The sequence below is a fragment of the Prionailurus bengalensis genome, chromosome F2, assembly GCF_016509475.1.
Source record: "Prionailurus bengalensis isolate Pbe53 chromosome F2, Fcat_Pben_1.1_paternal_pri, whole genome shotgun sequence".
Taxonomy (NCBI): domain Eukaryota; kingdom Metazoa; phylum Chordata; class Mammalia; order Carnivora; family Felidae; genus Prionailurus; species Prionailurus bengalensis.
In genome coordinates, this window is record NC_057353.1 from 30,461,343 (window position 1) to 30,476,915 (window position 15,573).

The window sequence follows — 15,573 nt, forward strand, 5'->3', positions numbered from 1 at the left end:
TGCACCTTCCTGGGCTTTCTCTAACTAGAATCAGTCTTAGCAGTTCTTTCTGTCAGTGTCTCCTGAGGACCTCACTTCCCCATAGTTCAGGGTCCTATGCTATTTTAGCCCAGCAAGAGAGATGCTTGCCCTTGCCCTAGGACTTGCTTTGTTCCTATTTATTTTACTGTTTTGTCAACTCCCCATCCACTGCCTTTGCTTACTACAAATCCCAAGAACATTTGTGAGTAAAAATTGGGGGTTGAAAGCTCTGCTCCCTAGCCACATCCCTCTATGTAAGACACTTGGACTAAATCACCTGGCGACTTTCTCGGGTGTGGTAAATAGAGCCATGTTATACTTGTACCACCTTGTTTAACACTAATACTTGGAGTAAGTTCAGCTATTTTTTTAGCTGATTTTATAGATTTTCCTTTGAGAGATTACTCAATTTGAGGAATCCTTTGCAGTGAGCTCCAAAGCCAAGCCATCAGTCATTTTTCTTTTCTTTTTGCCATTGTGTTCCTGTTTCCATAAACGAAGTATCAAGTTAGTATGCATTTTTACTTTTAAACAAAGACCTTCCCTATTGCATTCTATCTTGCCCCAGTTGGCTAATATTAGGAGTGACCCCACTTTATCAACTGTCCCTGATTCTTACATCCATGAATCGGCCTTCTTGCTGGAGTAGAATATAAGTATTTTAAATATTTTTAAAATATGCTTCCGTGCAAGAGTTATGTAATGCATTGCTAGGAGTATAGTTTATTCATGCCACACAAGACTATTTAAGACTGGATGCCTTGCTGTAAAGAGCTGAAAGAGGAGATGAGAAATGTAAGACAGAGAAAACACACACGAATTTAGAGATTAAAAAATCTGACAATGTTTTTAAATGGCCAACTTAACTCCCTCCTTAAATGACTCTTTATAACTTTACAACTCACCATCCTATCAATTAAAAACCTAATCCCACCTGAACAAATTGAAAACTATCTCATGGTGTTTATTTATGGTCTACTTTAGACCTTTTGAAGTCTGTTTTGATGCACATTTCATAAAAATCATGGAATTACTAATATGTTGTTATATTTTGTTATTACATTCTTCCATAACCATCATAGTATTCGGCTAAGAATAATAGACTTTTTCATCTATATCTCATGTCTCTCTTTCAATTACATGTGATTTGGCAATATGAAAACAAGAGAACCTATCATCAATACTGAAATACTCATTTAAAAAATATCTATCGGGGCGCCTGGGTGGCACAGTCGGTTAAGCGTCCGACTTCAGCCAGGTCACGATCTCGCGGTCCGTGAGTTCGAGCCCCGCGTCAGGCTCTGGGCTGTTGGCTCGGAGCCTGGAGCCTGTTTCCGATTCTGTGTCTCCCTCTCTCTCTGCCCCTCCCCCGTTCATGCTCTGTCTCTCTCTGTCCCAAAAATAAATAAAAAATATCTATCTGAGCTCAGTAGCAATAAGACAGTAAAATATAAGTTGGAAATGGTAATTTCTTCAAAAGCTTGTTAGCATTGTACTTTAAGATGATATGCCTGGTTTTGTTTACTGTTGTCTATATGGTTTGAACTTGAATTTTAGATGTTAGATTGATGTGAAGCTTGATCTAACAGCATGTATGTGAATTTGAGGGAGTTTGCCTTACAATCGACACCTTGGTAATCGTGTTTTATGGTCTAAAGCAGTGAAAGGCATCTCTAGGTCTTGGTACACAGTTGAATTATTTACCTGTAAGTGATAGCACTGGGGGTCAAATGAGCAGCCTCACGACTTGTCAACTAACAACCTAAGCTTGCTTTTAATGTGTCTTATACAATTCATATGTATAGGTAGCACTTATGGTAGTTACTTTTTTATTTAATATTTTTCTGTTAATTACTGTTAATTTCTTGTTGTTAATAGAGGAGGAAAAAAACTAATTTTTGCTTGCCAATGAAAAATCTGGGTTTTTTTTTCTCAATATTAAACCGTCAGTGTGTCTAAAGTAGGAGAGTTTTGCTAAAGAAATCCCTCTTTAATCAGTGCAATCTGGCCCCTCCTTGAAACAACAGAAAAGTAAAAGTAAAAAAGGATTGAATTTTTCAATTGATTCAGTTGATTCAATTCAAATGAGCAACACATTTACACAGGATTTTATCCACAAGTCAGACTAAATCATGATCAGCTCTACTATTTAAATGGGACAATAGTTTCTTGCAAACTGGGAAATTACTCAGGGAAGGATAAATAGAATGGAGGTTCCTCCCATCTGACCCTCTGCCAGTTTTCATGTTTATTCTTACTTCTTTATACTTGCACAGTCTAACACATTTATTCTTCCCACAGGAGTTACTCTGATATGCATTAGACATTAATATGCACATTTGAATGAGGAGTCAGGTTCCAAGTTATAATAAAAACCACTTGTAAAGAATTTTCTCCTGAATTCAAATCTTTAAAACAGCCACAACAGATTAAATTATTTTTTAAGGAAGGTAAGTTGTGCTATATTACTTCTTTTTAAATGTTCAAAATTTACTTTATTAGTTATTTTATAGTATGTCCTTAATGAATTCATTCATATCAGACCAAGGGGAATGAAACCCATCACTGAGAAGGCTCTCTAATGAGCCATACAGAGCCGAAATAACTACATATGCATTTCACAAATGGACCATTAATTGGAAAAAGAACCAAAGTGTGAAGATATAATCCTATAGGATGGAACTTAAATGGTAATATATTTTAAGGCTTTAGAACTTTACATCCACTTGTGTGGAGAAAAAGGTGAATGTGAGACAAAGTTTGCTTTTCCGTCTATCTGAGGTGAAGCATTTTCATTAAACCATTGTGGTTAGTCTGACTTTGAGAAAGAAATGATTTTGAGAATTTTGTTAATTTAACAAGAACTCCTGCCTTGACCTAATATGTTTTCTTTTTCTGGTTATTTAAGTACCACGTCCTGTCACCCTTGTGGCTTACTCGGGGGTTACTAGTGCTGCCAGGTTACTTAAGGTGTAACCTACTGACCTTAAGAGAAACAAGGACATTTTGATACTGCTGTGCCCACAGAACAAACCTCGTGAGAGCCAGGACTTCCCATGGATGTCCAGATAATTTATCCTCCACAGGCCCGAGGGGCAGGGCAAAGCTGGAAGGGGGCACGAAATCAGGCCATGCTGGCACCGGCCCCCACCAGCCTCCACTGGCTCTGGAAGGAATAGCCTGGCCTGGGTGAGCAACCACTTCTTCTCAGCCAGTGAACCCTTTCATATGTCCACGCTGACATCCCAGGTGCTTCCACACCCACTGGTGCTTTTGTCTCCAGTCCCCAGTGGGTTTGCCGCTTGCTGTGCTCAAGACAGCCCTCAACAAACAGATGACCCACCGGAGGGGGGCCCACACTGGTCCCCTTTTGTAACACATTTCAGACAAACACGATCTCTCCCTGCTTTGTGAAAACAAAACAAAAACCAAAAATGAAATTAAAAAAAACACAAAACCTAGATGCGTATGTGAGTGAAAAGGGGAGCTATTAATATTTATAGTTGGAGCACAGGCATAAACCTAGTCTGTCCTGGACACTGGGATATATGGTTGTATTAGGGTTCTCCAGGGCTCTTTATTTTATATCTGCATATGTATAGTATGTAGTATATACAAGGAGATTTCTGATAAGAAATTGGCTCATGAGATTATAGAAGCTAGCAAATCCAAAATCTGTAAAGCCCATTCCAGTCCAAAGGCTGGAAGCCTCCATAATACCAGGAAGAGTGGCTTTCATGAAGATGGTGTGGAAAGCAAAGAAGGAAGCCCCTGCCCCTCCCAAAGCTGAAGCCAAAGCAAAGGCTTTGAAGGCCAAGAAAGCAGTCCTGGAAGGCATCCACAGTCACACAAAAAAAGATCTTCCTGTCACCTACATTCCTTCAGAGACACTGTATCTAAGAAGGCATCCCAAATATTCTGGACGTGCCCCCAGGAGAAATAAGCTTGACCACGATGGCATCATCAAACTCCCCCTGACTACTGAGTCAGCCGTGAAGAAAATAGAAGACAACAACACTCTTGTGTTTATTGTGGATGTCAAGGCCAACAAGCACCAGATCAAACAGGCTGTGAGGAAGCTCTATGACATTGACATGGCCAAGGTCAACACTCTGATCAAGCCCCATGGAGGAAAGAAGGCATATGTTTGACTGACTCCTGACTGTGATGCTTTGGATGTTGCCAACAAAATTGGGATCATCTAAACTGTGTCCAGCTGGCTAAATCTAAATATAAATTTTTTCACCAAAAAAACACAACAACAACAACAACAACCCACAACCCCCCCCCCCCCCCCCCCCACGCACACACACACAGAAGCCAATAAAACACCATGAAGAGCTAAGGTCCCAGTTTGAAGGTTGTCAGGCAGAAATCTCTCATACTCTGGGAGGGCCAGCCTTTTGTTCTATTTAAACCTTCAACTGATTGGATGAGTTCAACTGCTTTACTTAGTCTAACAATCTAAATGTGAATCTCCTCCAAAACCACCCTCACAGAAACATCCAGAAAAAGGTATAACCAAATATCTGGGCTTTCCATGGTTTAGCCAAGTTGACACATAAAACTAATTGGAGTAGCCATCCAACTTCTTTTAAAGCGGCAGGTAATTTGCTGTCTCATGTTGAGCCTCTGGCCACAGTGATTCACACAGTATTTTCTTTTACCTTTACTGCAACAATGAATCCAGTCTCTCCTTATTGTATACTTGCTCTTAGTTTGTGTCAGAAATTCTCTGGCTCCAGCCCCTTCATATTTATTTATCTTTCTTCTAGGTATTTAATTTTATCGTGTCATTTTAAGACATTGATTTATAAACTATGCTCTGTGGAGGGATGTGGTGTGGGGTAGGTAAATGGAAGAATGAAGGCAACAGGTGGGTTATCAGGCACCACTGTTGCTTCCACAGAGTTGAAGCTCTGTTTTTGTTGCTTCCCGGTAAGCTTTTATCTGAGGACAGATTAGTTGGTTAAACTGTGTTTGAAAATCACTACATATTTTCCTTAATGAGTCCATGAAACTGCTGAAATTGTATGTAATAATTTCTTTGTGAGGTTGTGTTTTTCTGAGGAGAGGGTGCACAAATTTCTCGTTTATTTGCAAAGGTCTGTAACTCACAACAAATTAGTCACCCATTGGTTAAATGTTATGCATGTTATCTTGTATTTTCAAAAGTAGATATGATTTAGAAATTACATATGAGGATGCTGAGAATATTGATATTTAATAAATCATGTCCTATGTTTCTATTGGCTCAGTAACAAAATGATACTGAAATGATGCAAAGATTCATTTGCACCAGAAAACAAAAGAGGAAAAAAGGCCTTTCCAATGCACATTTAACTGTAGACATTACTGCCTTCTTGGTGGGGTGGCATGTTTCATACATGGAGACAAAAGTATCTTCCTTCTTAACACTCTTCTCTCAAACTTGGCTAAGTAGAAAAATATCATTGAGTCAGATCAAGTTTAAACAGAAAAAAATTTCTGTTTTCTATTGTTCCATAGCAAACACTCTCAACACTTACTGGCTTAAAATAACAGCATTTATTATTTTTTATGATTCTTTTGGTTGACTGGCTGGCTCATTACTCCACATAGTGTCAGCTGGGAACGTGGCCAGGCTACCTTTGCCCTCCATGTGGTATCTTATCCTTCAGAGAATGTATTTCCATGTGTCCTCTCCCTTCAGGAGAACAGAATGGAGACTGAGTTCCAAGAAGATGAGTCCCAATGTACAATTGCTTGTCAACCTTCTGTTCACATCATGCATGTTGATGCATGGCCAAAGTTCATGTGCAAGCCCAGAATCAATATGGGAGAGAACCATCCCAAGCTTCAGTCCTGGGAGCATGATTCATTAGGAGCCACCAGTGTAATTTCTAACACAGAAAGGAATTTGAAAAATTTGTTTGTACAAAGAAGGCTGGTAGCTCATGGTCAGAGATGAAATCTGTTATTAGAAATTAAAAAACTATGTCATTTTGAACACCCCAAATTTAGGTAATGTATCCATACATATAATTAGAAAATTCATCCCTTAAAAACCTTCACTATTAAAATAGGAAGAAAGAAAATGAAATCATTAAGTGTCCTATTTGAAATATTTTTTAAGTGCACAGAATACTAAGGAAAACATAGGCATAAATAATAAGGCAAAAGGGAGAATTTAACAGTTTGAAAAACCATCACAAAAATGATAGGTTAATATCAAAACTTGCTTCCTTGAAAAGTCTAATGAAATAAAGCTCTCATAATTAAAAATCAAGTAAAATAGAGAAAACACATACATAATATAATGAAAATTTGAATTAAAGGTTAATTCTAGGCTTACTAATATATTATCCTATTCTGAAATCCATTACCAAATTCTATAAAGAAATACAAATTTGGGGTGCCTAGGTGGCTCAGTCGGTTAAGTGTCCAACTCTTGGTTTTGGCTCAGATCATTATCTCTGTTTGTGGGTTCAAGCCCTGCATCCAGCTCTGCGCTGTCACTGCAGAGCCTGCTTGGGATTCTCTCTCTCTCTCTCTCTCTCTCTCTCTCTCTCTCTCTCTCTCTCTCCCCCTCTCCTTCTAGCCCTCTCCCACTTGTACTCCCTCTCTCAAAATACATAAACTTGAAAAAAAATAAAGAAATACAAATTTGAAGTTACAATATTTGAAAGAATGGTGCAAAATTAACATTATTTATAGATAACTTGATTTGTAATCCAGATACTTGAGATAAAAGTATTAAGATTAACAAATTAAATATGTTTAAAATGCATATAAAAATAAGGAACTCTGTTGTTTATCAGCAATGATCACAATATATTGTAGAGAACAGTTTTCATACACATTAGTAGCAAAACTTTACCCAGGAATATATTAGCTCATTGCCTGGTCCATGAAAGTCTCTCAGAAATATTTTCTGGATGTTCAGGGGATGCATAGCTGGCTCAGTCGATGGAGCATGCAACTCTTGATCTCAGGCTCATGAGTTTTAGCCCCATGTATTGGGCATGGAGCCTACTTAATTAAAAAAAAGAAAAAAAAATTCTGGGTGTTCATAGACTAATAAAAATGAACCAGAAGAGTGTAGAACCTATGTGAACAGCCAATACACTTTACTTGAGACATAATAAAGGGTGTTGATTAAATAAATGTATACCATGTTCCAGGATGGGAACTGTGAATATTGTGAAGACGCTAATTTTATCCTATTAATTTAAATGTTTACTTCAGTTCCATTATGTGACTTCAAAACAGTTTTTGGAACTTAAAGTCATACAAAAGTGTGATGGAAGAACAAAAAAGGGGGTAATGGTATTCGTTTCTTTTTTATTTTTATTTTTTTTTAAATTTTTTTTCAACATTTTTATTTATTTTTGGGACAGAGAGAGACAGAGCATGAACGGGGGAGGGGCAGAGAGAGAGGGAGACACAGAATCAGAAACAGGCTCCAGGCTCCGAGCCATCAGCCCAGAGCCTGACGCGGGGCTCGAACTCCCGGACCGTGAGATCGTGACCTGGCTGAAGTCAGAGGCTTAACCGACTGCGCCACCCAGGCGCCCCTTGTTTCTTTTTTAAAAACAAGAGTAAGATATGCAGACACTACTGAAGACTTGAATTTAAAACAAAGCCGTGATAACCAAAACGGCATGTGATTGGCACCAAATCAGTTAGATTAATAAATCTGAATAAAAATGTCAAGAACAGACTTTAATGTAATCAGAATATGAAATATGTTAAATTTTCAAATCAGTAGAGAAATTCATTTATTTAAATACTGATGCTGGAAGCATTACTTAAAAATTTTTTTATGTCTTTATTTTATTTTGAGAGATGGAGTGCAAGTTGGGGGAGGGGCAGAGAGAGAGGGAGACACAAAATCCAAAGCAGGCTCCAGGCTCTGAGCTGCAGCACAGACCCTGACACGGGGCTCAAACCCACAGACTGTGAGATCATGACCTGAGCTGAAGTCAGACGCTTAACCGACTGAGCCACCCAGGTGCCCCATGGAAGCATTATTAATAATAAAAATAAGAACTCTATGTCAAATTATAAACCATAATAAATAAAAACAATGGTAATTGACATATTTGCCTACATAAAACTAAAAATTTTTGTATGTAAACATATTATGAATAAAAGTTAAAAAATGTAAGTTTCAGTTAGGCAGAATGATAAATTCTAGAGATCTGCTGTACAATATCATGCCTGTAATTAACAGCACTATATTTACACTTTAAAAGTTTGTTAAATTTGTCACATTAAGTCCTTACTACAATGAAAAACAATTTGGGGCACCTGGATGGCTCAGTCAATTGGGTGTCTGACTCTTGATTTCTGCTCAGATCATGATCTCAGGGTCGTGAGATCAAGCTGCATGTTGGGTTTAGCACAGAGCATGGAGCCGGCTTGGGATTTTCTTTCTCTCTCTCTCTCTCTCTCTCTCTCTCTGCCCCTCCTCTGCTTATTCTCTCTCTCTGTCTCAAAATAAATAAACTTAAAAAGAACCTTGATGAGGTATTTTCCAGAAATTTTTTTCTTCAAAAATCCCTTGAAAGTGAAAATTCTTATTAAATAAAGAGCCTTTACAAAAATAATGAAAGAATGAGCAATAAATACATAAATAACAGAACTGATTAGGACACGAACCAACAAAAGAATACAAAATAAAAAAAAAAGAATGGGAGTTATTTAACCTCACAATTGATTAAAGAAAATAAAAATCTATGTATTTTGTATTTTAAAATTTGAAAAATGAAAGAAAAATGATAGCCAGTGTTGTCAATAGTTCAGGTAAATGGGACTTATGCATTATAGAGGAGGGTAAAAATAACACGACATATGTAGAATACATGTGTAGAATAATTTGGTAATTTGTATCAAAATACTTTAAATGAAAATATCTTTGATCTCTAATTTTGTCTCCTAAAATTGTCCCTAAGTAAATAATGATGGATGTGAATTAGAGCATTAATGTTTTATTGCAAACATAAAAAAAATATATGAACAACTGCATTTACAACGAAAGAATATTATTAAAGCACCTTAAATCTGTATGGTGGTAATATTTGTAGGCATTAATAACACATGGTGAAAGAATATATACTTCATGACAGACAATAATAATATTCAGGGTGATTAATATTATGTGAATGAGTAGTTTATAAAATATTAAGCATAGTGTGGGGCACCTGGGTGGCTCAGTCGGTTGAGTGTCCGACTTCAGCTCAGGTCATGATCTCACACTCCGTGAGTTCGAGCCCCGCGTCAGGCTCTGTGCTGTCAGCTCAGAGCCTGGAGCCTGTTTCAGATTCTGTGTCTCCCTCTCTCTGTCCCTCCCCTGCTCATGCTCTGTCTCTCTCTGTCTCAAAAATAAATTAATAAAAACATTAAAAAAATACTAAGCATAGTGTAATCCCAGTGGAAAAAAATCTTGGGAAATACATGCTGAAATATTAATATTTCTTATTTCTTACATATGGCATTATGAGTAATTTTTATTTCTTTTTTGTAGTGATTTTCTGTATTTTTCAAAGTTTCTTGATGATGGTTTTGTTTTTGTAATCAGAAGGAATCTACTCAAAGTCAATATTATAGACAAAAGTTGATAAAAACAAGAACTATCCTTTTGCTTCCATACACTTATGTGAGTGCATAGTTGTGCACACGTATACACACACACACACACACACACACACACACACCTCTCCCAGGGTACAGATGTCTTTGTTATGTAGTATCAGTTCTTTCAGCATTAACTGTGAAGTGATTGGCTTCCAGAACTACAGCATCTGTAGCAAATGTGGAATATTTGGACAATTTTTAGCTTGCATTCCCTATCCCCATGAGCCATAGAAGACATTTGGGACTACTTGGTGAAGAGAGATTTGGTCTGCTATGGGCAAATCTGTCATCTGAGGGTTTTTCTTAATACCCAGATCTGACCAGTATTCAGAATTCTATTGGCTTAAAGATTTGTTTTGCACACTGTCCCTTCAGTTACTCCCTGAGGAGTTCTCTATCGTCAATTGTATAAGATTTACTATTTCATGTAAGTCAAGAAGAAAGTATTGCTATGCTGTCTAATATTTACTTATTCTTCCTCTCGCCCGGTTCTTTTGTTTCTTCTTTCCTTTCTCCTTCCCTCTCTTTCCATTCTTTGGTTCTTTCCTTCCTTTTTCTCTCCCTTGCTCTCCACTCCTTCTCTCCCCAAGTATATGTGAAGTGTAACATTTAGTGTTGACCAGTGATAAAGCACACCTCTTAACGTGCCTTCAGTTAGCTCACCAACACTTGAGGGGATATAGAGAGTTTTGTGTTTCCAGAAATTTTATGAAATAATACCTTGCAAAGATTAAATTGAATAATTCTCACAGGATTTAGTGAGAAAGATAGTGAAAAGTTTAAATATTTTGAAAGAATCCTTAAATAGGAGCCAGGCAACTTACCTCATTATATGGCAACACTATTACTGTGGAGCAAAATCTCTGGGTGTGATGATCAATTTGGAAAACATATCCTAGCAAGTTGGAATCTCTTTTCTCCAATATCCTGCCATAGAGTGAATGTCTGTGTTCCCCTAAATTTGTATGTTGAAACCTAATCCCCAATGTGATGGTATTAGGAGGCAGGGCCTTTGGGAGGTGACTAGCCCTTATGAATAGGTGTTAATTTCCTTATAAAAGAGATTCTAGAGGGATTTCTCTCCCCTTCTGTCATGTGATGTTAAAGTAAAAAGATAGCCATATTTGAGGAGGTAGACTCTCACAAGACACCAAATCTACCAGTGCCTTGATCTTGGACTTCCCAGCCTCCAGAACTGTCAGAAATAAATTTCTGTTGTTTATAAGCTACCAGTCTGTATAGTGGTTTGTTATAGCAGCTCAAACGGACTAACATATACCCCCTGAAAATGTTTTCCATCATACTCTGACCCAGAATAAATATTTCTTCTTCCCAGTCACTATTAGGCATGTATAGGAGCATCTCTCAGCCCCAATTCTCAACAGCTGCAAATTGTTTTTTTCATTCTCACTATGTTCTCAAATGTCATCCTTCACAGAACATCCAGTTTTCCTAGGGTGGTTAGAGAAGTAGACTTGAACTTTGCCTTCTTTTTCTCTGCTCCCCACCATTAATCTCTTTTACCTACTTTTGATTTCTAAAGACTTGAGGTGTGTATATATCAGCTTGAGAGTTGGGATGAAAAAGGTGAAACAAGATTTTAATTTGTGTATGCGAATTTCCCCCTAGAGATTAAAAAAAAAAGAGTCAAGGCCATCCTACTGTTCAAAGTTCAGATAGTACATACACTCATGAATTAAAGATAACATAATGTTGGTAGACAGGATTCAGATAGAAGAATGTTCTGATTTATTAAACTTGTCTTTCTAAGTAAGATAAAGTAGTTGAGCTAATCGACAATATAAGTCTCTTCTTTCTGAGTCTCAGAAGGAAATAATTCTCTGTAAGAGCCTTAGGAGAGAGAGAACTATAAAAACAGGTTCCACTCTGATGGGCAGACACTGGGAGAGGGACTGTATAATTTTGTACATTGGCTGAGGCTAATTCAAATATTGTTAATTGTTCCTCTGCCTCTAGTCAAGGTGGTGCCCTGAGACTCAACACAATTCCACTGGGTCTTCACCCAGAATTGAGAGTGTTAGAAGTTGAACTGTTTCAGGAGAAACAATGATCTTTGCTTTAGCTGTGTACGGCATCCATCCCAGCATACTTTGGAGCCAGGGGTAGGAAAGTAGAAAAGGGGACAGGTGCTGGTATCACTTCTACGTATTACTTTTTGTCAATGCTTACTATAAATTAACTTTTGCTACCAAAGGGTGCTTTATTTAATTGTGCAGGTGGACCAGGGAGAGTTAACTTAATATGTAGAACAATGTTAATAGATTAAATTTCTTATGATTCCTATTTTGTCCTTCTGAGCCTTCCTTCACTCTCGTTCACCTAAGCATCCATGAAATCCAGGAAGAGATTTCATTCTGAAATTCAAAAAGAGGGTGTTTGCATCTATCCTTTGCCATATAAGCATTGCTATTGTTTGCTGAATTGTTTAAAGTTTACATCCCTTTGATCATGGGATAAATGTTGTTTGGCAAGCTAGATCACTGGGTTTTAGGGGAAGTTTTGGGAGGTGGAAGGAAAAAGGGAGAACTTCCTTTCCCAGTCTTGAATGCTTGTGGGAAGAGACGGATGAAAGAGACAAAGTAGCATGTGATGTAGTCAAATGCAGGGGTCTCTCTTTCTGTTCTTCAGAATTCAACCTAGAGTGGTAGTATGTCAGATAAATAAGAATATCACCAAGTACAGAGGGGGCAGGTGTTCTTCATGCCCTTGCTTGCAACTCTGGGATGAATTTAGATTTGCACTTGGCAGACTGACCCATGCCACATCACTGAAAACATAGGGAGACCCAAAAGCACTGGTCTAGCAGCATGGCTCTTCAGTCATGGCCATAGGATGGACTCTCTGTGCCAGGAAGGAGTAGGATCAAAGTCAGGCCTTAGAACTATCTTTAGTACCAGTAGGAGGTAAGATGAGGCCCTCAGGACCTGAACCGTGAGCAGAAACATGGGTCCAAGCAAAGAAGAGTGTACCAAAGTTTATAAGGGATCAGTTTTTGTATTGGAGACTAAAGGAGCTTTATAGCAGGTTGCCAAGGAATCTGCATTCCAGAATTGTAGACTGTCCTCCTCTACCTCTGGTCTGGGGCATGTGAACAATGCAAATGTCTTAAGGAGAGAAGCAGCTGGAGGAGTTTTTTGCAAGACTAAGCATTTTTATTTAAGAGACTGAATATATTTCAAAGGGCTATTTTTTGATAACAGACTAAACTTTAGGTTAGATTGGATATTTACTTACATAAACAATGGGGGACACTGGAGGAAGAATAGATAAGTTATAGACAGAATTAACAAACTGTGTACGTAAAAAGTTTGTTACATAACATACAAACTTTTAGTTCTTTAGGTTACAGTATGAATAAAAATTGACAACAGTTCTTTAGATGTAAATTCTTGAAGTTAGCCTGCAGATGTCATTCTGCAAGGTTGTCTACTTTCCCTTTCAATTTTCAAAAAGATTAAATTCTGATTAAAGGTGAGACGGTTCAAGCAATTAAACCGTCTTCTCCTTTGTTCTTCCACCTTGTTCCTCTGTCTTTTCCTCATACCTCAAACCGTCTTCCCCAACTGCCCCATGCGGCTTCTCCTTCTAATGCTTTCAGCACTAAGTTATGGGAAACCCAGGCTTTCAAGATCACAAATCTTGGCTTGACAAAATTCCATTTAATAAATGTCGTCTACCATAAACCTGCTATGCTCGTATCTTCTATCATTGTTAAAACTTGGGTGCAGGTGTTCACATCTGCCTTTCTGTATCTGAATCTGGGATTCACCTTAAAAAAAAAGCCTTTTTTAAGACAAGTTGTAAGAAATTGCCTATGCCTGTCTGAAGTTATAAAGAATCTCGTGATTGTATTTATTTTTAATTTATTATTATTATTGTTATTGTTATTATTTTTATCTGAGAGAGAGAGTGTGTGCATGATGTGGGGAGAAGATCTGGGTTGGGGGGAGAGAGAGAGAGAGAGAGAGAGAGAGAGAGAGAGAGAGAGAGAATCTTAAGCAGGCTCTGTGCTGAGTGTTAGCCTGACATGGGCCTCCATCCCACAACCCTGGAGGTATTACCTGAGCCAAAATCAAGAGCCGAACACTCAACCAACTGAGCCATCCAGGCGCCCCAAGACTCTCCTGATTTTGAAATTTATTTTAAAATTGTTAGGTGAATTCCTAGAAACTAAATTTCTGGATCAAAAGCACAGTGAAAGCATTGCTTTGGATACGTTTTATTTATTTGTACTTATTTATTCAATAAGTGTTATATGCAGGGGACTATGCTCAGGACAGGGATAGCGAGATAAAAGGCACAATTCTCATCCTCAAGGAGAGAATAATCTTGAATCAAATAATATGACAAGTAAAATACAGCATGAAAAATGATGAAATAGAAGTAAGAACAGGAACAACAGAAGCATAGAGAAGTTGAATCTAACTGGAAAGTCATAAGGAAGTGATTAGATTATGAATTAGTTAAAAAATGAAGATGAGCACGGAAAACCTTTCAAGTGGAGAGCATCATCTGCAAAGGCCAGGAAGAGTGGGCCCCATTGGGAGATTGTCTCTAGTCTGGTGTGGCTGGAGCATGGAGTCCTGAGGGAAAACAGTGAGGGAAGAAGGCAGAATTCAAGACGTCTGTAGTTAGTACTACTGGTAGCATGAGTTGAAGTTGTTTTTTTAATAAAGTAGTAATTAACCTGTTTGAAGGGAGAAAGGGAAAAGTTATAGAGGGAGAGACTGAGAATACTAGAAAACCATTAAATTATGTGATGGATTTTAGTATGTTTGCCATTCTGTTTCTGTCTCATCACCTCTTAAATTTTAAATATTTCCTTTTGAAAGTCCATGTAATAAATATTCATTCCTCTGGCTCACATTTAGGATGCAGCTTGCAAAAAGAAGTCTATGGTTCTCTGTTTCGTATCCCATCCCTTGTGGCTCCGCGTGTGAGGTGGTAATGCCAATTGCTGTGTTTCTTTCTGACCGGATGTTCTCTGTGTTCATATTGATCGTACAGGGACCCGATTGTGCTGATGTGAAGGTTGGGACTAGTGAAATTATTAGGTCTCTTTTTCACTAAAAATAGAGCACCCGCGGTCATCCCAAAGAGTAATTGGCTTGCAATAGCAACTTATTCATGTTATAGGCACTTCTTTCCAGTTTTGTCTAAAGAAATTGTGCTTCCTATGGCAAGTTCTGTATAAAATGCATTGCATTTCAGGTTAATGCTATTGATCATCAGGGAAGACAGAAAAATTGAGAGTGTGTGCCAAATAATCTTCCATAATAGTAGGCTCGCGTTCTCTTCATTTGACCTTTGATTGCCTAGAAGTTATGGGCTGTGGTACGCTGGAACAGTGTGCAACGCCCTGGATCTTCCAAGTCTTAGCATCTGCTTGAGGCTTAATGACTCACATCACTCTTGGCAACGGTGCTTTGGACTTACAGCAGCCGTGCGGGTTCATGTGGATGATGGAAACAGTTTTCTACCTCTGTGGTAGTAAATGGTCTTAAGTGAACTTTGTTCAAAGAACTTTTTCGTATAAAACCATTCATACTGTTTTTCGCCTTGTATACCATCTCCACTGCAAAAAATAGTATTGCCAGTTAGAGATATAAAATTACCTATCACACATGACTGGCATAACCTGTAACATTAAAATTGAAGAAAAAGAATTTTTTAAAAATCACTTTCTATCCTTGCTGTGTAGTTTTATTGTTTCCTCTGTTTTTGTGCTTGATACTCACTTTGGGGGATTTATATTACCCAGGTAATACGCTTTAGGAATTATTAAACTGCCTAATAGACTAAATGTCTTAGTGTCACTTTTGTATTTTTTGACTTTTAGGAATTTAGAATTCTAATGAGGGATTTCTGTCCTAATTTACCCTAAGAATAAGTAAAACGATTCAACTTTTGAAT

At 37.9% G+C, this 15,573-nt stretch overlaps 1 protein-coding gene across 1 annotated transcript; it reads left to right on the plus strand.

The window, feature by feature from the left end:
* The first annotated feature begins 1,778 nt into the window (after positions 1 to 1,778).
* LOC122495542 (60S ribosomal protein L23a-like) lies at positions 1,779 to 4,304 on the plus strand. Its single transcript, XM_043601282.1, has one exon. It carries the CDS (start codon positions 3,759 to 3,761, stop codon positions 4,170 to 4,172), a length of 414 nt encoding a protein of 137 aa, XP_043457217.1. The 5' UTR covers positions 1,779 to 3,758; the 3' UTR covers positions 4,173 to 4,304.
* Positions 4,305 to 15,573: the final 11,269 nt, after the last annotated feature.